The sequence below is a fragment of the Cetorhinus maximus genome, chromosome 15, assembly GCF_964194155.1.
Source record: "Cetorhinus maximus chromosome 15, sCetMax3.hap1.1, whole genome shotgun sequence".
Taxonomy (NCBI): domain Eukaryota; kingdom Metazoa; phylum Chordata; class Chondrichthyes; order Lamniformes; family Cetorhinidae; genus Cetorhinus; species Cetorhinus maximus.
This window is the reverse complement of record NC_135893.1, coordinates 28,956,480-28,980,217: the sequence shown is the minus strand read 5'-3', so window position 1 is coordinate 28,980,217 and position 23,738 is coordinate 28,956,480. Positions and strand designations below refer to the sequence as shown.

Here is a 23,738-nt window from a genome sequence, read left to right as displayed (position 1 = left end):
CACTCAATGGGCCGAAGTGCCTTTTTCTGTGCTGTAGACCTCTATTACTCTATGACTACCCTGTTATGTAATAAAGATTATTTTTCCTCTTGCTAATATGATCTGCAATTTTGTGGGGCTTGAAGTTTGAGCCAGGCAGAGTTGTTAGATGCAACTCTTTACCTTAGTATTTTTTGTGCTTTCTCTAATCACAGCAGCCAGTCCCTGGTGCCCTCAATCCAAACTAGCTACTGATTGAAACTTCAAGTACATCCAGCGATGGAGTGCTGGGCTCTTCACTACCTTACCGAATGCTTTGAAGCTAGATTGAACTGCTATTTTCATTTCTCACCCAAGCTGAGCTTCATTAGTTGCAATACTGGACCAGGGAAAGAATCAACCTTATCAACTGATGCACAGTATACTGTCTGGTTTGATCTGCACGAACTTGCCTTTATATATCACCTTATCACATCGTCAGGGTGACCCTACAACCTTAAATTATCTTTTAACTACTAGCAATGCTGTTAGGTAAGGCAAATGTTGCAATCTTTTGTATAAAACAAGGTCTCATAAACAGCAAATAAATGGTCAAACGACATTCAGATTTGGGTTGATAAGCGGCATGTAATATTCATGCCACTTTAGTACCAAGCAATGGTCATCTTCAACAAGAGTGCATCTAACCATTCAAAGGAAATATCATGAATCAATCCTCCACAATCAACATGCTGGGTGTCTCACCATCGATTAGGAAGTGAACTGGATCAGCCACATAAATGCGCAGTGAGGCTAGAAGAGCGGGTCAGAGGCTGGGTATTCTGTGACAAGTGGCTTCTACCCTGACTCTCCTCCCGACTGCCTAAATCTGCTGACTCAGAGGTAAGAGCACTAACAACTGAACCACAGCTGACACAAATATTTATATCTTAAGGCTTTAACAACCTCATCCTTTTTGAGCTTTACATTGAGCTGATTTCCAGGGCACTCACACTTAAGCAGCCTGGATTGGTAGCTCTACTGGCCAACACTCAGCCCTAAGAGACAGTGGAAAAATGACCTAACTTCCAGTCTGTGGAAATCTTTGAATCAGCAAAAGTAGTTGAACCTTTTGAGAAGCAAAGGCTCTCGAATCATTTTCTTAATTATTATTCCTTCTCAGGGTGTTGGCATCGCTGGCCAGGCCAACATTTTTTACCCATCCCTAATTGCCCTGAGAAGTTGGCAGTGGGTTTTTCTGAACTGCAGCAGTTTGATACAACTGAGTGCCTTGCTAGGCTTCTCCAGTGGGCAATTAAGAATCAACCACATTAATGTGGGGCTGGAATCACATACAAATCAGGCTGAATAAAAGACTGCAAGTTTCCTTCCCTAAACCTAAGAACATAGGAACAAGGGTAAGCTGTTAAGCCCTGACAGCCTATTCCACCATTAAATGAGATCATGGCTGATTTGCATTCTAACTCCCATCAACCCGCCTTGATACCCTTGGCTAGCAATATTCCATCAGTCTCAGGTTTAACGTTATTAATTGAGCAAGCATCTAGTGCTTTTTGTGGCAGAGAGTTCCACGCTTTTACCATCCCTTCTGTGAAGAGATATTCCCTAATTTCCCCAGGATGGCCTGTCCCTGCTTTTAAAGTTATGTCCCCTCACCTTCTATTCCTCAGCTAGCAGAAAATGTGTCTATCTACCTCATCAAATTTTTCCAAAACCCTAAAAACCTCATTCAAATCACCCCTTAATCTTCTATGTTCCAGGAAATTCAAGCATGTTTATAATTTAATCCTTGGAGCCCTAACATTCTGGTGAATCTGCTGCACTCCTTCCAAGAGCAATATATCCTTCCTAAGGTGTGGTGCCCTGAACTGTACACGGTGCTCCTGATGTTGTTGTCGTATGCCTGTAACAAAACTACCTCCCTTCACATTCCAGTCAGCTAGATATAAAGGCTAACTTTCCATTAGCTGTTTTGATTACTTTCTGCATCTGATCACTATCTTTCAGTGATCTATGTTCTCAAGGGTGAAAAACCAGAAAAGTGCACATCATTTGTGTTGTCACAGTGTCACACACAAGTGAAGGCATTTGGCACAATTTATATTCATGTCATTGCCGTTTTTCAGTGAATGAAGAAAAAGATCAAACAACTTAACATTTGTCTTTTTAAATGTACTGGTATTGTGGAACCACAAGGAGTTCAGTCTTGTTAAGGAGATGGCTGGGTCCTAGTGTTTCTAGAAGTCTAGGTTTTACAGATGGTCTCAGTCTTGCTGGGCTCTAGAGGTTAAAAGTCAGAGGCAGTTCCATTCCTTGGATCATTAGCTATGGGAAAATGCACGTGTGTGAACATCTGGTGAAGGCAAGATTGGCCTTGACTGTGGTGCTCTCTGCACTCATACACCTTTTTGACAACCGTATAGAAACTGGCCACTTCAGCGTTCACTGCCTGTAGGGCTATATTTCAGCATGAGTGAGTGTCTTCAGGGAAGCTGAGGAGAAATTGGAAACAAATTAAAAATGTCAAGACAGTGAGTCAGGGCAGTGCTGTGCTTTGTTCTGGATAACAAAAGATGTGCTGATGGGAATGTGTGTTTTTTTTGTGTGGTTGCAGTGACTACACAATGTTGTAAAATGGCTTTAAGGAATAGCAGTATGACATCACTAGAAGGGAAATGTGTCATGTGATCCAGTCTTTGTTTCACTTTTGCTTTAAGTAGGGCACAGCTCTGATGTTAAGTTTTATAACAATGTAGAACTGTTCTTATGTGCCTAGTCCTAATAAATGTGTTTACCAAACCACTTATGAGCACTTTTGGTGCCTTGTGTCTTAGACAACAATAAGCTCATTATAATAACATGACACGTAGCATGGTATAAAATAGTAATAGGTCAAACAAGTAACCAATACAGCACATGTTCATATATCATGAGTGAGAGTTATGCAAAAGTTTGATTTAAGCACAGTGGTCCTTTTTTTGCATTTAAAAGGCAAGCAACTAGTTTGTAACATTGAAGGTATTCCATACCCATTCACAGCAAGGAAAAAATATACTTCAGTAAACAATGGAATACGATTGTTTTGTTTAGTATACATGTGCTACAATGACTCAAGCTTTACAAGCTAGATTTCTGTGAGGCTTAATAAAAAGGAGCCATATAGTGTTATGATATGGCAGGTGGTAATTGCTCCCCTGACCAAATCCCAAATGGAAACTTGGACAAGCTATCACAGCAATTTTCAATTTGTATTTTTGTTATGAGAGGGTATGCACACTGAAGTCAGAAGTAAAGATTCCACTAGCAATTTTGGAGATTTTAAATATTATATTAAAATATTTCTTAACAAACGAAAAGAAAACTTAAACACACAAGATTGCAGTTACAGTTAAATTTAGTTTTAAAACATTTCCCAAAATATCTCTGCCTAGCGAGACTCCCAATTAAACACCCTTTTCCAGGCAACAGTCCAAATAGATTCTTAATCTATAAAACATCCAGTAATATTACTGCAAGGCACTCACTGTTGTTATGTATTTCACAGCTCCTCTCTCCCTCTCACTTGACAATGGAATTCCAAGGCTTTTAACAAAACATTGCTTTCTGGAACAAACATGCATTTCTCAGGGGTGGCTAGAAGCTGCTACCTCACAGTACACTCTTCAAGATCTCACATGACCACTCTGCATACAGCTTTCAATCTCTCCTGAAATATATTTTCTTCCTTTTGATCTTTAAATCTCATTGTTTTAAACATTCTTTGAAACTCAAACTCTTCCAAATATAAGATATTTGATGTTTCCAGCTTGTCTTTGCATTTGGGTCAATAAAACATGATATCCCCACTGCTTGTTTACCTATAAACTCCTCCATTTTCCTTGTCACCTCCTAACTCTCCTTTGAAATTCAAACGACCTCTTAACTTATCTAAAAATGCAAATGTTAGCTCATCCATTTCCAAATGCCTGCTTTTACACCTAACCTCTTTGACGGTTCAAACTGTGCAGCCTGACAGTCTTCAGTTTAATTAAATTAGTCACTCCACACACAACACACGCCCAACACACACAATCCCCACAAACCTGTATCGCTATCCCATAGTATTATTAGGAAAAAAATGAAATTTCCTTTACAATAGGTGCTTGGCATAACCAGTGTCACATTGAAATGTTTTACCAACTTCTGGTGATAGCTTTGCATGCTTTTGTTCCCCTGCTCCCATATGTAGGGGAGGATTACAAGATACAGTTACACTGCTATTTTCACATCACTTTTATTTTACATACATAAGAGGACAAACAACAATTTTCATTTATATAGCACCTTTAACATAGATAAACATCCTAAGATGCTCCACATGAGTATCATTGGACAAAAATTGACACCGAGCGATGTTAAGGGACATTAGAACAGGTGGCTGAAAGCTTGGTCAAAGTGATAGGTTCTAAAGGGTGTCTTAAAGGAGAAGGTGGGGGGTGGGTAGAGGCACAGAGAGGCTTAGGGGGGAATTTCCGAGCTTAGAGCCCAGGTAGCTGAAGGTAAAGACCCCAATAGTGGAACAGTGAAATTCGAAGATGCGTAAAAGGTCAGAATTGGAGGAGTGCAGAGACCTTGGAAGGTTGGAGAAGATTATAGGGATAGTGAGACCATGAACAGGTTTGAATACAAGGATGAAAATTCTAAAAATATGGGGTTGCCAGACCGAAAACCAATGTAGGTCAGCGAGCACTGAAACTATAGAGAGTACCAAGCACATTAAAACCTTTAGGTATGACATTCGCTTTCAGGGGACTATCTCACATCAGCTTGAGACTTCACTGAGTATAATACAACTTCAAACTAAAGGACCTTAAAGGCAGTCCTGTGGTAGTGTGCCAGGTAGTTCTGTGGTTGGTTGGGATTGCAGAGAACTAATGTGCATTTCTTAGCTCTGCATTTACATTAGTGAACCAGGTCATCCTTACTATAGAATTGTACATGCACAACAATCTAAACATGGGGGCCTATTGCAGGGGCATTGATCTTCAGCCACCTGAACTACAGAGATGCCAATTAAGTGTAACAGTACCTTTATTAAAATGTTTCTGCAAGTATTGAGATGATAAAGCCTTTTAATGTGATTCTTTACAAACAGTTGCTAAGATTGTCAAGAAAATAGGAGTCTTGATGAAGGGGACACATACTTGCTTTGAAAAAAATCCATATAACTATGGTTCTGTTGAAGTTATTGATGAAATGTATAGGTTTTTGTCAGGCAGGAGTATTAAGGGTTACAGTATCTTGGCAGGTGGATGAAGCTGGATCAGCCATGATTTCACTGAACATGCTGAAAGGGCTGAATGGTCTACTCCTGTTCCTGTGAACACTATGTTTTAGCATTTAATCATTTAAAAATGCATTCCGATTCCATTCAACAAATGTGATATTTTGGATATTTCCACTAAGATTCTCATTTTCTGAAGTTGCAATAACAAGGGTAACCTCCTCTTTTTTGCAATGTGCTAGTAGGGGGCTTGTTAAGGACATTGATTGAATTCAAGGTTGGCAATTCTCAAAGCTCAATTTGCATCTGTCATGGACTGTAAATTATGAAACCTTTTCCAATGATTCCTGCTGTGTTTTGGCTGCTCTTTCCCCCTTTTATGTACACTGTGCCTCTCGTTGAAACTGTTCATAAATCCCCCTGTTTACTCTGCTCTGCTAATGTCTTTTCAGGTTAACAGCACGGTGCTTTGGGTTTGTTTGTCTGGTAAAATCACCATCGTTCGCCTGGTATCCCCATGACGTCTGGTTCCAACAGGAGTGCAGGAGGTGAAATGTCAAGCTGTTCCCTGCGCTGTAAACCACTGGATCAAGAGAATGACATTTCGCTTGTGAGCTCAAAGCCTTTTCTTTCTGTCCCTTGGAGCCACTTGTACGAAATACTCTTGTAGTCTTAACAATGATAGAATTGCAGCAACAATCTCTGGTCCAGAACGTGAGAAACCTCCTAACAGACTGAAGGAGTCAGGTGAGGATTTTAAGTGAAACAAATTTAATGTGTTGTTCCAGATCCTTCATACGCTGTCACTTTATTTTTTTTTTACGCTCTGTGTTTTGGACTTTATTGCAGGATTAGCTTTATGTCAGGATTCACTGGAGAAGGTTAATTATGGGGGCCACAATCCTACAGGTCTTTTCTTTAGCTCTTGGAGTTTCTGCTGTTGCTCTGCTGATTATCTCCAACCTTACAGACTGCTGGAGGGTGAGGAGCTGCTTTACTGATTTCGTTTCATACCATCGTTAAATACAATAATAGCAGTCAAAGCTTATTATAAAGGGCCATCTGTTTTTAAAATTTAATAAGCTTAAAGAATGTCCTGTGTTGTTCCTTTTGGTTCTATTGATCATCAAAGTTTTAATTTGAACAGTGACTACTGAGAATATTCTTGCTCAAAAGAATTCCAGAGACTGGCAGCTTGAGGTAGGCAACAACAACAATAAAACTAGCCATTAGCCTAATGATATTGCCGGAGAAGAGGCTGTATACATTAATCCAATAGCCTTGCACTGTTTGAGTCAGTAATGGTTGCGAATTCCAGCTCTTCCCATGGTGTCAGAAAAAAAGCCTTCCAATCCCTCCCAGCTCACTCATTCAGAAAGAATCTATAATACACCAGTCGACGTGACAGTACCATACTGTACAGGAATATAGGTACGGGAAATGACCATTCAGTCCTTCAAGACTCCTCTGCCATTTTAACTAAATGATGTTAATCTCTACCTCGGCTCCATTTTCCTGCCTTAGCTTCATATCCTGATGCCCTTACCGGATACAACTCTGTTGAGTTTAGTCATGAAAACTCCAACTATCCTGTTCCTAATTTGAGCATGAGGATTCCAGATCCCTGGAACCCTCTATGTGAACAAATGCTTCCTGATTTCTCTCCCAAATGACTTGACTCTAATTTTAAGATTATAGCCCTTTGTTCTTGATTCCTCTACCAGAGGAAACACCTCGGTCAAATCACCCCTCAGACATCTCAGCGCTCATAGCAACTATGTACCCAAGTGTTTCTTAAATGATTACAAGCTTTTGTGTGCACTATCCGACCAACCCAACATGTAGGTCACTCTTTGTTTGAAGAGCTCCTGGACCTCAGTCGTAAACTTGCCATTTGTTAGTTTGAATATGTGGCCTTTCATGGTATTATCAAGGCTTAGCTTGAAGTCATATTCCAGAATTTACCTTTTCCATACCATTTACGAGCACGAGTAGATGCTTTTCAAATTAATTGTTGACAGGCAAATAATGGAAGGTCTGTAATCATTCTGTGTTGCTGAATGCTGGTTATAAGAAAGGTCCTGCTGAAGGGACTCTTTCAAAAAACAATCTATCATTTCCGGAAATAAGCTTTTGCTAATTTTGTATTAAAGCCAAGGCTTCACTACTCATGCCTTTACTGAGTTACACCCAAGCTAAGACTCCTCCACGTGACCAACCTGGTGACTCAATACTCTCACTGTTGAAATGAAGACTCAACACAGTCTCCTACTTTAACCCGCTCTTCCCCAGGTCCTCAAAGCTGTTGAAGTCCTTGCTGAGTGCAGTCTACGCAATTTTAGCAGCTTCCCATCCCACGCTCGATGTTACTGAACCTGTACTTCATAATTAATGTATCTTCTCTCCTTTTGATTCTGACTGGATGGTTTCCTGCATTATGGGTCTTTGCGTATATTTTTAATGTTTTATAAAGCAATAAAAAGCTTCTGTCACAGATCCTCCCTGTCCTGTGACATGATTATACAGGTCAGAGTTCTCATCATACTCTGTTAACCCCCTTCCTACAATCATCATTACTATCTACAACTAACCCTCCATGACGGACTCCATAGCTCTAGTGGAGAGTAGCAAGGCCTTAATTTTACTAAGCTGTTGCAAGTGTGGAGAATTTAATTGTGTTCCAATACATTGAAATCCTTTGAGCTGGAGAAAGTGACAACAACAACTTGGATTTATATAACGCCTTTAATGTAGTAAAACGTCCCATGGCACTTCATGGGAGCATAGAGTCAAACAGCCTTTGACACTGAGCCTAATAAAGAGATATTAAGGCAGTTGATCAAAAGTGTAGTTGCAGAGGTTGGTTCAAGGAATGTCTTAAAGGGGGATAGAGAGGTAGAGGGGCAGAGAGGTTTAGGGAGGAAATTTCAGACCGTGGGCAGCTGAAGGCAAAGCCACCAATGATGGGGTGAAGGAAGTTGAGGATGTTGAATAGGCCTGAGCTGGAGGAACCTAGAGCTCTTGGAGGGCTGTAGGGCTGGAGTTACAGACACAGGGCAGGATTTGAACAGGAGGATGAGATTTTAAAATTTAGAATGTTACAACACCAACAGAAGCTCTTAGCTGTGTTGTAGCACACTCTAATTCAAGCTCACTGTTGTACCATTTATTGTCGCGAGTTTAACATTAATTCAAATTCCATTTGTTTACTTTCTCTTGATCACTAGTTTCATCAGAGCTCAAACTGGCTGCCACTGCTCCACATGCCTATTGCTATAAGCCCATGGGGAGGATAGCTCCCACCATTCAGGAGCCCCTTCCTTTATCAGTTAATATATCATATAGCTGTGCACCTTATGACTATAAGCAAACAAGAAGACACAAATTGCTGTCTACCTGTGCAGTCAAAGAGCACTGCCTGGTGTAGCACACCAAACCATACATGCCAAGAAAGGCTGAGATTCCTCTCTTGGCCGTACTGAGGAATAGTCAGCTACTGTTGGGCCTCAATGCAGTGAGCAACCAGCCAGATTTCTCATTGCTAATGGCTAAATGCTGGAAAATGTGGACAATGGAAGAGGGCAAGATCAGTTCTCAAGATCAGGCTGCCATTGCCATCTCATTGACACTCACGCCTGACGATTAGCTACTGGGGTGGGAGCACTGGAGCACAACCAGAGCCTCTGAAACTCCTGCTGGAAAGGCAAGCGCAGCTGGGTAGATGTCAGGTGAGAACAGGGAGAGGCTTTGCTGTGATGCCGTCCACAGTGTGATAGCCTGCAGATGCTCAAGCTCACGGGCGAGGGGCAACACAAGGCCTCCAGTACTTGGGTAATCTCGTTTAGAGTTGGTACCTTCAGCAGAGAGAGTGAGCAGTTCGACCAGTAGGAAATTTTAACAATGCACCACATTTTGTTTTCCTGTTTCAAAAATAGTTTGCTAAGCAACAAGGATCACACGATCAGTCAGCCTGGAGTAGCTGCCACTCATCAGTGGAAGCAGTTGCTTGCATTTCATGTGAGAACAGCAGGTATGGACCTGAGGCACTTTCATCCTCATTGAACGGTGAAATGGAATGAAGTAAACAGGAAAGACGTGCAAAACCCCTCTGTGACTGAAGGGCAGGGGGAAATATCTTTGTATTTCACTGAATTACTCTCTAAATATACAATCCATAGTAAATCTGGGAAGGGTCCATTGTACTCTGCCAAATGTTTGGATATATTCACTTACATCGTGGGTTATCTTCTATTGCAGCTCTGCTTTTTAATCAAAATCATATCCCCATTTTTTTGACCACTGGACTTAAATTTGACCTAACTTTAAATTTTTATTTGTGAACTTTGTGCTCATTGAGGGGCTTATTAATGCTGAGCAGTGCTCATTGAGAGCATCAAGCACTCCTAATTTGGATAGAACGCTGTTAGATGTAAAGTATGTGCCTCAGTTTAACTCCAGAACAGCATTGCCTGCTGCACAAGTATATTTCTTCCTATTTCCCATTCCAGTCAACTGTGGCCTTTCTGATTGAGTTGGTGCCGAACTAGGAGAGTTTTCTGCAATAACTCCAGGCACACTGGAGTAAGATCAGCTAAACTCATTATTATAGTCCTTTACAGCCAGTAGACAAAGTAAACTTTTCTCACTGTGGGGTTGGGAGTATAGATTTGTATTGAATTCAGTTTAACTTTCCTGGAGCGAGTCCAGGGACTGACCGCCATCATGGACGAGTGAGGCGAGTGGCAGTCAGAGGGTTAATGGACCAGAAGATTGAATCCCACTGTCAAAATTGAATAATACTTGAAATAAAAGTAGAAACTTGAATCACATGCAATTTCCTTCAGGCCCTGTTGATGCCAGGAGCCTGTGGCTGACCAGTCTGACTCTGCCCCGACAATCTGATCCCTCCCCCATAGTCTGACTCCTCCCCCACAACCCGACTCTTGCCTCACAGTCTGACTCCTCGACCAGTCTGACACCTCCCCACAGTCTGAATCTTCCACCAATCTGACTCCTCCCCCACAATCAGACTCCTCCCCCACAATCTGACTCCTCCCCCACAATCTGACTTTTCCCATAGCCTGACTCCTCCCACAGTCTGACTCCTCCACCACAATCTGACTCCTTCCACTGTCTGACTCCTCCCCCTGTCTGACTCTTCCACCACAATCTGACTCCTCCACAACAGTCTGATTCCTTCCCCACAATCTGACTTCAACACAGTCTGACTCCCCCCCTACACTCTGACTCCTCCCCACAATCTGACTCTTCCACCACAGTCTGACTCCGCCACAGTCTGACTCCTACACTGTCTAACTCCTCCTTCCCATTTGATTCCTCCCTAGCCTGACTCCTCTTCCCCGTTTGACTCCTCCCCTGTCTGGCTCCCACCCAGTCTGACTCCTCCCCCCAGTCTGACCACCCCCTCCCCCCAGTCTGACTCCTCCCCTCAATCTGACCCCCCTCCCCTCAGTCTGACTCCTCCCCCCACAGTCTGACACCTGCTCTTGCTTCTCATGAGCACTCTGTATTTCCTGTTTTCTAATTTTACTTGTCTCTCCTCAGGGCTTCTCAGAGCTATTAGAAGATAAACATTAAAAATGATTTACCGACCTCTGGATACAGAATAGTTTTTCAAAAAAGGAGGAATAGAAAGGTCAAAGAGTTAAAAGATGAGAAGTAAAATTTGTCACTTCACTCCTCTTGTAAACTGCTAGAGAAGTGATGTAAATTATATAAAGAATAAGCTGTCAATCTACCAAATTAATAACTGGGATTTATGAAGCACCTAAGCAAAAATTGAAGTCACATTATTCCTGAATTCATGTTATTTTTTTCCCCCCAGAGCGATGCAAAGGATCCGCATTCTTCTGTCGGTTTAAGTTTCCGCTGTCGAGGGCTGTGGGGTGAATGCGTCTATGACATCGTAGCAGCTTACTGGACCTGTGATATGCCAAACTCATTTCTGGGACATCTTCCCAGTAGGTCATCTACTCTGTCTAACTTTGTCTGTGTCCTGTACTATGGAAGTTGGCCCTTCAGCTCAGTTGTGGGGGGTGGATGGTAGGATTTCACTTAAAATGTTCGGAGCAGACTAGAGCGGCCGAATGGCCCGCTCCTGTTCCTAATCCTTCTGTTCGTGTGTACCCACATTTGGAAACAAGAGTCAGGCTGCATTTATTTTTGCAACAACATTAGGGTGGACCACTGTAGATGCAGTGTCAGTGTCAATCTGTGACTGTTTAAAGTGAGAGATACCTTTAAGTGCAGCTCTGCTTTCTGTCGTTGAATTATGCATTTCTCTTGCAAACTGACGTCTTTCAAACTTTCTCCTTTTCAACAACATTGAAAAAAAGGGCAACTACTCAGACAGCAATCATTTTAATGTCCGTTCAAATAGTTTCAAATGGCTTTTCAAATGAATGCAAGAAGTAGATAGATTTTCCCCCAGAAATCAATTGGTGCGCTTAAATGTGGAGTTTCGCCATCGGTAAATCAATAAAATAAATATTTAAGAGAGGAAAAAAAAATCATCACCCAATGTGGGGGCTCGAGACCACAATCCTGGGATTAAGAGTTCCATTTATTTTCCAACTGAGTTAGCCGGGCTGTACAAAGCCCTTCCAACTTTATCTCTTGTTCAAATATATGGTATTTATTTATTTATAAAAAGTATCCTTTAGTGGTTAAAGTTGTATTTAACCATTACTGGCCTTTTTGAAGTGGTGAAGTGGTGAACTGGACTGGGAGCAAAATGGCATGCACCCATCATCTTGGTGGGAGAGGTTGTGGAGGAAGCCCCTATTACTCTGAATTGCCTGCCCCTGCTGCTATTTCTTATGTTCTTATGTTTTTCCAGCTGTTGGACCTAGCGTTTTAATAAAAATTCTCTCTTTCTCTTTTTGGGCTGAATTTTATCATTTTACAGGGAGTCCTGATGTTGCGCTGTAAATCCGTTCACTAGACTGCACTGGAGGAAGTGCTGAAATGGAGGTGCCATGTTTAAAGGGCAGGCAGTACTCAGATCAAAGGCCTCAAACGTTGAGGGGACTGAAAGACAGGCCAAACAAGGGAATCTTTGAAATAAATGGCTGCAGCTTGAAGAAGGGTGGCACCTACTGTGGCCATGTTCCTGGTTACGTGGCCCTTTGTGCTCTACTCTTCTGCATCCCCTTCCACCCTCTGAGCCTACTGGTCTTCTGGGTGTTGTAGCCCTTGTTGCTCCACCTGTCTCCCTCTCTCAGTCTCCTCCTCACTGGAGGACTCGAAATCTGAGCACATGAGACCCAGTGTTAACTGAAGCGGACATGTCTCAACATGTTCCCCTGCCTTTTTACCTGATCACCCGCTTTAGAGTTGCACCCTTTGTTTTATATTATCTTTCCCTGCTCTTCCTACCAAAATAAATCACTTCACTTTTCTCTGCATTGAACTTCATCTTACACCTTGTCTGCCCATTTTACCAATTTGTCTATGTCCTTTTGAAGTTCTACGCTATCCTCTTCACAGTTCACAATGCTTCCAAGTTTCATACCATCCATAACCTTTGAAATTGTGCCCTGTACATCAAGGACTAGGTCATTAATATATATCAGGAAAAGCAAGGGTCCTAAATCTGACCCTCTGGGAACTCCACTACAAACCTTCCTTCAGTTCGAAAAACATCCATTAACTACTACTCTGTTTCCTGTCACTCAGCCAATTTTGTATCCATGTTGCTAACCTCCATTTTATTCCATGAGCTATTACTTTGCTCGCAAGTCTATTTATATGCCTAGTGCGGCACTGTATCAAATGCCTTTGGAAATCCATGTACACCACATCAACTGCATCACCCTCATCAACCCTCCTCTGTTACCTCTTCAGGAAACTCCACCAAGTTAGTTTAACAGAGTTTTCCCTTAAGAAATCCTTGCTGGCTTTCCTTAATTAGCCCACATTTATCCATACGACTATTAATTTTGTCCCGCATTATTGTTTCTAGAAGTTTCTCCAACACTGAAATTAAATTGACTGGCCTGTAGTTCCTGGGATTATTTTTACACCTTTTTTTTGAACATGGGTTTGCAATTCCCCAGTCCTCTGGCACCATCCCTTCAGTCGAAAGAAGACTGAAAATTATGGCCAATGCTTCTGCAATTTTCACTCTCACTTCCTTCAGCATCTTTGGATGCCTCTCATCTGATCCTGGTGCCTTATCAACTTTTAATACAGACAGCCTATCTAATACCACATCCTTATCAATTTTAAACCCTCCTAGTGTCTGAATTATCTTCTCTTTCACCATGGTCTGGGTAGCAGCTTCTTCCTTGGTAAAGACAGATGCAAAGTATTCATTTAACACCTCAGCCATGCTCCCTGCCTCCATGTGTAAATCTCCTCTTTGGTCCCTGATTGGCCCTACTCCTCCTTTTATCACCTTTTTACTATTTATATGCCTATAAAAGACTTGGGATTCCCTTTTATGTTGGCTGCCAGTGTCTTTTCATACACCCTCTTTGCTTCTCTGATTTGCGTTTCCACCTCCCTTCTGAACCTTCTATATTCAGCCTGGTTCCCAATTGTATTTTCTACCTAACATCTGTCATAAGCACGCTTTTTCTTCTATATCTTAACTTTTATCTCACCCAAGGAGCTCTGGATTTGTTTGCCCTATCTTTTCCGTTTCAAGGGAATATACCTTGACTGTGCCCAAACTATCTCTTCTTTGAGGATAGCACATTGTTCAGCTATCTTGTTTCCTGCCAACCTTTGACTCCAATTTATTCGGCCCCAGCTCCGTTCTTACCCCTTTGAAGTCAGCTTTCCCCAAGTTAATTGTTCTTACTCTGGATTGTTCTTTGTATTTTTCCATGACCAGTCTAACCCTAATGGTACAATGATCACTGCTCCGCCCTTTCTGTGGCTTGGGGAAATGGTCCAGAATGTCATGATGTGCAGGCAAAGACTTTGGGTGGAATTTTACAGTGGGGGGCAGGGTCATAAAATGCAATGAGCCATTCAAAAGTCCATTTGGCGGGACTGTGAGATGCAGCCTCAAGGCGGGAGGGTAAGCACTCACATTCTTGCGAACTAGTCCCCTGTTGAATTCAGGAGACTTTGTCACCCAGTCTATTGTGGTCCATCGTGCAAATTGGCTGAATAAAGGGGATACTGTAGAAGATGGGTTATTAAGTTCTGTGTTTGCAACAGACTGATTGCCTTATGTTTGATTATACTAGCTGATCTGGTGATTACCCGGGCCTTGGTAATTGTTACCAGTGTTGCCTGCATTGTGGCCTCACTTGTGCTCCTTGGTGGGATGAAATGTACCAAGTTCATAAGTGACGGAGGGACAGAGAAAGACAAACTGAATATCTGCGCTGGAGCCATCTTCATCTTTGGAGGTAGAGTTAATTAAATGCACAATGGTTGACTTTTAAGTGACGAAATAGCAAATCTGCTATTAATAATCATGTACTCAGTACAAAACTGGTCTACAAAGAGAACCGCAACAGCTTGAGTGGATAAATTTGTCACCATTGAGTATAGATAGGGAAGAAACAACAATCGCAGGAAGGGAGTCAATGGGTTGCGTGACCGCAGACTGTTCATTTAAATCCTGAGCTTGATCGATAGTGAGGCAATGGAAAAATATCAAAAAGCCTGTCAGCGATGTCCCAGATAGCTGACTATGTCAAAGAGCAAGCAGACCAAACTCAGCCAGAAAAACATGACACCTTGAATTGAAAACTGCAAACAAGGCTCTATCCACTTCCCTAAAAAACACTTGTCTATTTTCAATAAAATGGCAATATTTACGCAGAATGAGTATCAGTTAATTATTGCATGAGATTGTGAAGGATCCTGAGAGAACCTTTTCAAAGTGTGACTGTAATGCTCCAGAAAGTAGCGATTTCTGATCTGATGGGAGGCTGGCAGGTATTTTGACAATTTAGTCGGATGGTGTGCTGCTTTACTCTATATCTACCCCATGCCGTAACTTTCCTGGGGATTGAGATCGGATAATGTTTCTAACTAGTGCTGTAAGTGCAGGACTGGGACAGCAAGGGTTTAGAAGAGGGGCAGCAAGGCCTCGAGGGAAGGCTTGGGAGAGAGGCGATGAGCAAGAAGCAGCAGATTGAGTGGAGAGAGATGATGGAGGCTCAGAAGAGGGGCAGTGAGGGCTCGGGTGGGGGGTGGCGAGGTCTCAGGAGAGGAGCAGCTAGCGAGAGGTGGTGAGGGCTCAGGAGAGGGTCAGCGAGTGAGAGGTGGTGAGGACCCAGGAGGGGAGCAGCGAGTGGGAGGTGGTGAGGACCCAGGAGGGGAGCAGCGAGTGAGAGGTGGTGAGAACCCAGGAGGGGAGCAGCAAGTGAGAGGTGGTGAGGGCTCAGGAGGGGAGCAGCGAGTGAGAGGTGGTGAGGACCCAGGAGGGGAGCAGCAAGTGAGAGGTGGTGAGGACCCAGGAGAGGAGCAGCAACCGAGAGGTGGTGAGGGCTCAGGAGGGGAGCAGCGAGTGAGAGGTGGTGAGGACCCAGGAGAGGGGCAGCAAGTGAGAGGTAGCAAAGGCACAGGCCAGTGGCAGAATGGATAGCACAGGCTATCCATTCCGCCACTGGCACTGGCAGACAGGCGCATACCAATGATGTCAGTGGTGGGGGAAAGGGTGCACGTGCTGGTGGATCCGGTATGGGCCAAGGGCACATGCATGATTCCTCCTGGTGCTTGGCCAGCTGGCCTCAGGGGTTCAAGTGTATCAAAAACAGAAAAGAGTGCTAAAAGCTATGATGACAAAAAAGCTTTGGAAAGATGCACACAAGAAAATGAAAAGGGAAACCATGTAAAATGAACACAGAATGACTTCCATTTGTATAAATGCTTTTCACAACCTCAGGACATTCAAAAATGCTTAATGGCCATTGAAGTACTTTTGAAGTGTAGTCACACTGCAAAAAATTGCTGGAAATACGGAGTAGGTCCAAAGTCACAAAAAGAGAAACTCCTCCAGCTCAAGTTATATCACAGAAATGTGTTCTGACAAATAATCTAACTGGCCATCCCACCTCCCCTCCCCCTCCCCAGATGCTGACTAACCTACACCAGGGAATTTCCATGTTCAGTCACTGGTGGACACTCACTGCCCAGATTGGCAGGTGAATGTGTGAGATAATGGAGAATACCTGATGCCCATTGAACCACATCGCAGCTTAGGTGAATCCCTTGAGCGGGTAAAGGGAGAAAATTGAACGGGAGAAATGGATAGGCAGTATTTACTGGAGGCCACAGGGGCCTTGCCTGTCTACTGGAGAGCCCCGCATTCCCTCCTTTCAGGAAGGCCTGCTGAATTAAGTGCCAATCAGAGACTTAACTGGGCAGCAGCGGGCCTTCCCCAGAATCAAGGACTCCAGAGGCAGAAGTCCCTCCCCCATCCCCCCCCACCCCCGGGAGCTGCTGGCCAATCAGTAGCACCAAAAGGTGATGGCTGCTGCCAATACTACACCTACCAGGGCCTGGGATTACCGAGGCTCCCCTGCCACAAATGAGTGATGGCAGGAGAGGGAGTGGGGAGCTGGGTCGGCAGCATGGGCAGGGTGATAAGGGGTCCCTCAATCAGGCACCGAATGCCTCGGAATGAGGGACACCCTCCCCCCCCACCAACTCCCAAACCCGAGAAGCCCACAAGAAGCCCCAGCAGGATTAACTTTTTGGTCTTCCTGCATGGCCAGCCCCTGCCCACCGCTGGGTGCATACCGGTGATGGTGGGATGAGGTCCTTAAGTTGGCATTAATTGCCCATGTAAGGCCTCAATTGGCAGAGGAGTGGATCTATGTGCCTTCCCACCACATACTTAATCGAGGCAGAGGAGGGAAGGTGACCGGGTGCCAACCCTTCATCCTCCTGCCCAAGTAAATGCCTCCCACCACCAAACTCACCATGGGGGATGGCATTAAATACTGCCCGATGTGTTACATAGCCTGATACTAAAAGAATATTTCATTAGATTTTTTAATGTACAGCTTTCATTTTCCTTCCAAATAGGAATTACAGGTGGCATTGGCATGACTTGGTATGCAGCTGAGACTGTCATTAAGTACAAGTTTGAGGTAAGTTTTGAAAAGAATTACCTATAAGCCATCCTGTGCCTGGCGGTGGTGGGTGATTGTTGTCAATATGCCAAGTGTGTCAATGCAAAGGATTGTTTCAAGGTACCACCATTCATGTATAAAGTTGTGAATGTGTAAAGTTTGACTTAGGGAATAGGAGAGCTATTTAAAGAAAGAAGCGTTTGACTAGCCTGCATCCAGGTTTGGTTATAGAGAGGGCAAAGATGACTTGCAGAATTCAGTCATCTTCTTAGATGTGCCAACATACTCAGTGAGAGGCATCAGGTATTTACACCACCATGGATGGGCATTCTTGTTCTATAAATTCATGTCCACTGGCAACTGGATGGAAACTGCTCAAACCCATTTTGCTTTATTGTTGTATGGGACTAAATGGGTATTTATCCACTGCAGAGGAGGAGCTTGGTCCAGCTCAGTTGCCGGACCAGCTCAGGATGATTCACCACCAACACTCTTGAAGGCAAATTCCCAGCAGCAAGTGATGCTTGAGTGAATCATGGGAAAGAGATAGGGCTGATTCTGTGACCTGTAGCCCCTGCAAGCTGGTCCACTTTGTGCAGGATTGGTGAGTTTAACCTTTTGTGCCAGGTCAACCTAGATACAGAGAAAGATTCATCTACACTGTCCCAATAACGTACCTCGACTGCCATTCAGGGCAGCATTCGTTCAGCACCCCAGTGTGTATTTTTCTACTTCCTGAAGTGTCCTTGCAGTTTCTTCTAAGACTAGTGTTAGTTTTTTTTCTTTATTCTTTCTTGGGATGTGGGTGTCACTGGCAAGGCCAGCATTTGTTGCCCATCCCTAATTGCCCTTGAACTGAGTGGCTTGCTAGGTCATTGCAGAGGGCAGTAAAGAGTCAGACACATTGCTGTGAGTCTGGAGTCATATGTAGGCCAAGCAAGGATGGCAGATTTCAGTGAACCAGACGGGTTTTATAGCTTTATATTCCAGATTTACTAACGAAATTCAAATGGGATTTGAAATCATGTCCCCAGAGCATTAGCTTGGGCCTCTGGGTTACCTAGTCCAGTGACATTGCCACTACACCACCATGGATGGGCAGTCTTGTTCTATAAGTTCATGTCCACTGGCAACTGGATGGAAACTGCTCAAACCCATTTTGCTTTATTGTTATATGGGACTAAATGGGTATTTATCCACTGCAGAGGAGGAGCTTGGTCTAGCTCAGTTGCCGGACTAGCTCAGGGTGATTCACCACCAAGACAAATGCAACTTTAGTCCACTCTGTTTGCACAATCAGCCTTGACAAGCTATCAGCTGACAGTACTCCTTTAAGTTTCTCCTTGTTCATTATGACGAAAACAGAAGCATTTTTTTTGCGTTCACTTATCGATTGCCGTGTTTATTCCTGGCCGGCCACAGTGTCACCGGGCAAATTTCGATTTCTGTTAACTGTTTCTGTAAGGTGCGGGAGTCCATGCAGTTGTAAATTGGTGTCCTAACCTGTTCCAATTGGATAATTGAGAGTTTTATGTAAAAGCAAAATACTGCAGATGCTGGAAACCTGAAATAAAAAAAGAAAATGCTGGAAATGCTCAGCAGGCCAGGAAGCATCTGTGGAGAGAGAAACAGAATTAACGTTTCAGGTCTGTGATCTTTCATCAGAATTTGATATGTTAATTGTTTAAGTAGCCACTGTTCCCATTTTGAAGGTGCTGAAACACAAAGCTCCTGGCTTCATGTGTTTGATGACTGTGAAACAGCAGCCAAATCACAAGCGCTTCTGTTTGCTGACTTTTATTCTGTACCCTCAAAACATCTTAAAAGTCTGTCAGTTTGTATGGCACTGATCAAAGAACTAAGGTGATGGAGGAGTTGCTGCCAACCTTTACGCTGTGCCCCTTTTGCAGGTTAGCTTCGGGGTGCCCGGAATCACATATGAGCTGGCGTACTCCTACTGGCTGGCCTCTACTGGAGTATTGTGCATGTGCCTGGCTGGAGCGCTGCTTGTGTCAACACACTGCGCCAAAATCAATCAATCCAGTGAGAGGAAAAGGAGAAACCCAGCATTTCTGTTTCTAACTGAGCAGTACAGAAATGCCTTGCCAGCATCCTGCCCCGACATCGGAAAGACATACGTTTAAAAATAGGTTCAACAAGCCTGAACTTTACATCGTCTCACTGCCTGCTCTATAATGTGGAACTTGTGTTAATCTGACCATTGGTTAAGAAATAGTTCAGTGAAGTTTATTTAGCAATCTATTATCATATTGCACCTTTGACTCTCCAATCTGAAAACAAACCAGTTTTAGTATATGTGCATTTCCTTAATAAAATAACTGTTTTGACTAACCAAATGCCTGAGTACAGTTCTGTAACCAGGAAGAATATATAGTATTAAATAACTGTGGATCATGCTACATATCATTTGTCTTCTAGTTTTTTGGTTCTGTATGAAAACATAATTTATATGCATGCAGCATTGCACCTGGACAGCCATGCTGAAATACAGAGAGCCAATCATGAAAGTTATTATTTTAGCGCACTGATTAAAAAGGCCTTTGACATCAAGGCAGTATTCAACTGATTGTGGCATCAAGGAGCCCTAATAAAATTGAAGTCAGTGGGGATCAGGGAAAAATATCCACTGGTTGGAGCCATACCTATCACAATCAGCTCAGCTCCGGGACATCGCTTCAGAAATTCCTCAGGGTAGTGTCCGAGGCCCAACCATCTTAGGCTGCTTGAATAGTGTAATTCTCTCCATCTTGAGGTCATAAATGAGGATGTTTGCTGATGAAGTACACAGTGTTCAGTTCCATTTGCAACTCCCCAGATAATGAAGCAGTGTGTGCCTGCATGCAGCAAGACCTCAACAACATATAGGCTTGGGCTGATAAGTGACAATTAATATTTGTGCCACATAAGTGTCAACCAATGACCATCTCCAACAACAGAGAATCTAACCATGACATTCAATGGCATTACCATTGATGAATCTCCCCTACTATCAGCATCCTGTGGGGAGGGTTACCTTTGACCAGAAACTGAATTGGGCCAGTCATATGAATACTGTGGCTACAAGAGCAGGTCAGAGGCTGGGAATTCTGCAGAGAGTAACTCACTTCCTGACTCCCCAAAGTCTGTCCACCATCTACAAGGCACAAGTCAGGCGTGTGATGGAATACTCTCAATTTGCCTGGATGAGTGCAGCTTCCACAACACTCAAGAAGCTTTGTATTATCCAAGCAAGGCAGCCCAATTGATACCCTATCCAACACCTGAACTATTCACTCTCTCCACCATTGATGGACAGTGGCCACAGTGCATACCATCTACAAGATGATAACTCTCCAAGGCTTCTTTGTCTGCACCTCCCAAACCCATGAGGTCCCACCCCAAGAAGGACAAGGGCAGCAGATGCATGGGAACATCTGCACCTGCAAGTCACACACCATCTGTTCCTTCACTGGTCCTTCACCATTCTTTCATCATCGCTGGGTCAAAATCCTGGAACTCCCTCCCTAACAGCACTCCGGGTATACCTTAAGATCAAATGAATTGCCTCAACCTTAAATGTGTTTCTCCTTCTCCAAAGACAAAAATCTCCAAAATCTAAAGCACTAATTTACTCTCCTGAACTGGGGCTAGAAACATTAAATTGTTATGAGAAATTGAATAGATTAGGCTGCTGCTCCTTTGAGAATAGAAGACTAAGGTGTGTCCTTATTTAGCTGTTTAAAAGGAGTTGATCGGGTAAATAGAGAGAAACTCTCCTCTGGTGGGAACTTTGGACCAAGGGGCATAGTCTTAAATTTCAAGCTAGACCACTCAGGGACGACCTCAGGAAGCACTTCTTCACACAACGGGGAGTGGAAATTTGGAATTCTTTCCTCAAAAAGGCTGCTGGGTCTGAAAATTCAATTCAAAATTTCAAAACTTAATATTGGGTAAGGGTATTAAGGATTATGGAGCCACAGTAAGTAGATGGAATTGAAGTAGAGCCCAGCCATGATCTAATTGGTGGAACACGCTCAAAGGGCTGAATGGCCTGACCCTCTTCCTATGATTTCACAAAATATTTACCTTCATGTAGACTCTTGGAAAATAATTTAAAAATAGCTCGTTTGCATATAACCATGGAAAGATGCAGCCCAAAGGAGACTATTCAGCCCCTTATGTTTCTCCCAGCTCTTAGGTAGACTTATCCAATTAATACCCCTCCCCTGCTCTGTAAATTATTTCCCAGCATGTATTTACCCAATTCTCTTGTGAATGTTACTATTCAATCTCCTTCAACCATCGTTTCAAGCATTTCAGGGTCATAACAATTTATTGTGTGAAAAAACATTTTCCTCATTTCACCTCTGGTTCTTTCACCAATCACCTTAAATCTGTGCCCTTTAGTCACTGACACCAACTGCCACCAGAAACAGTTTCTTCTTATTCACCCTAATGTCCCCATGCACCTGCTGCCCTTGTCCTTCTAGATGGTAGAAGTCACAGGTTTGGAAGGCCCCTTTAAAGGAACCTTGGTGAGTTGCTGCAGTGCATCGTGTAGATTGTACACACTGCTGCCACTGTGCGTCAGTGGTGAAAGGAGTGAATGTTTAAGGTGGTGGATGGGGTGCCAATCAAGAGGGCTGCTTTGTACTGGATGGCATCAAGCTTCTTGAGTGTTGTGGGAGCTGCACTCATCCATGCTAGCGGAGAATATTTAATCATACTCCTGACTTGTGCCTTGTAGATGGTGGTCAGGCTTTGGGGAGTCAGGAGGTGGGTTACTCGTCACAGGATTCCTAGCCTTTGACCTGCTCTTGTAGCCACAGCATTTATATGGCTAGTCCAGTTCAGTTTCTGGCCAATGGTAACCCCCACCCCCCAGCCCATCCCCCAGGATGTTTAAATGGGGGTTATCAGCTTCATTGAAACAGCACAGAACAGAATTTGAATCAAGAGTGTTAAATGCCCATGGAAGCAGTGATCTTAAGTCCTTCCCATTTAGTTATTTGAATAATTGAGTGTTGCCATCAGGACTCAATTTAAAAATCAGTTATAATACTCTTTGCTTTTTCTGTTTATATTCATTTTTTACTCTCCTGTTTGCAAGGTGGTGGTTTGGGAGGGAGCAAGCAGCCCTCTACAACCCAAGCCAAATAGCCATTCTGCATGTTCACATCCCCACCAGCTGGCCACAGGATTGCACTACACAGCAAGGAGTGGGTCTTCCCTCCTTCACCTCCCTAGGCCAGTGGCACTGTGGGCTGTTCTAGTGCTGAGCTAACCGAAATCAGCCAATCCCCACAGACAACAGTATGACAGAAAAGAATTAGCTGAATTTGAAACAAAAGCTAGTTGAAGTACTTCATCACAATGGCTCTACTATCACTGATAAACTAATGTGTTACATGTGGAACTGAAAGAATTCTTATTCGGAGGGATCATCTTTAGTTGAGCCACTGGTTAGAATAGTCTGTTCAATCCAAATTAATTGATATGAGCGTGAATGACACTGGAGTGTAAGTGGAATGGATACACTTTGAAAGGGAGACCATTTATGCAGTGGTTATATCTTTAAAAATGCCTTGCCTCCACAATGCTTGTTGGTGATTAACAGAGGGCCCACTGGGGGCCTAGTAAATGCATGGGCTGTTTTCACCCTAAGATAACATCTCAGGTTCACATTCAGCACTGTGCTGCATATTTCAGTAGGGGGAGGCCTCCCACTGACATTAGCATCCCATGGAGAGGGAAAATCAGCCAGGGTCCCCACTCCTGGTGGCCACCTGGTGACCCCTGCTCGAAGGTGTGCATGGATGGACACAAGACAAGAAGAGGATGGCACGACTGCAAGGACAAATATCATCAAAGTCTAGGTTTACCATTTAGGTCCCTGTGGAACCATACACAAGTAAGAGTGAACCTCATGGTCTGATGAGGCGAGAGCAAGTTTGTAAGGAACAGGGAAGTGGAATGTGTCATTCATTAGTCTGAAAGTTCAGTAAAACCACATTCCAATAACACACTTCATTTTGGCCGTCATATCTTCAAAATGAACATTGATGCATTAGAAGACATGTAGAGCAAAACAACAGACAGAAATCCTGAACTTTAATCTTAATATTTAAAATCTATCTTGGCTGTTACATGCACATCTTTGAAAAATATTGCAATAATCACATTCCAAATCTATCTGTACAGGAGACGTGTAGTACACAAACTCAAAATAATATTTCATTTTCCAATCCTCAGGTAATTCACTGCTTTGGTCCATTCTACTTCTTGAAGTGGCCTCTTTCACCTTACTAAGTAAATATCAGATTCACAAGAACATGGGTGAACCAGTTTGTAACACAGCTAAAGGGAGATACTTTCATGTCTAAATTCTATGTGTTAAGAGGAATGGTCAATGTTTTTCCCCCACAAGCTAT

The 23,738-nt window shown here is 43.2% G+C and overlaps 1 protein-coding gene across 1 annotated transcript; it reads left to right on the top strand.

Annotated features, from left to right (window-relative positions):
- Positions 1–5,757: 5,757 nt before the first annotated feature.
- LOC144690580 (claudin-16-like) lies at positions 5,758–19,724 on the top strand. The gene is made up of 6 exons (XM_078558200.1): positions 5,758–5,989; positions 6,092–6,223; positions 11,088–11,223; positions 14,464–14,628; positions 17,261–17,325; positions 19,218–19,724. The coding sequence occupies exons 2-6, from the start codon at positions 6,131–6,133 to the stop codon at positions 19,449–19,451; spliced, it is 693 nt and encodes a 230-aa protein (XP_078414326.1). The 5' UTR covers positions 5,758–5,989; positions 6,092–6,130; the 3' UTR covers positions 19,452–19,724.
- Positions 19,725–23,738: the final 4,014 nt, after the last annotated feature.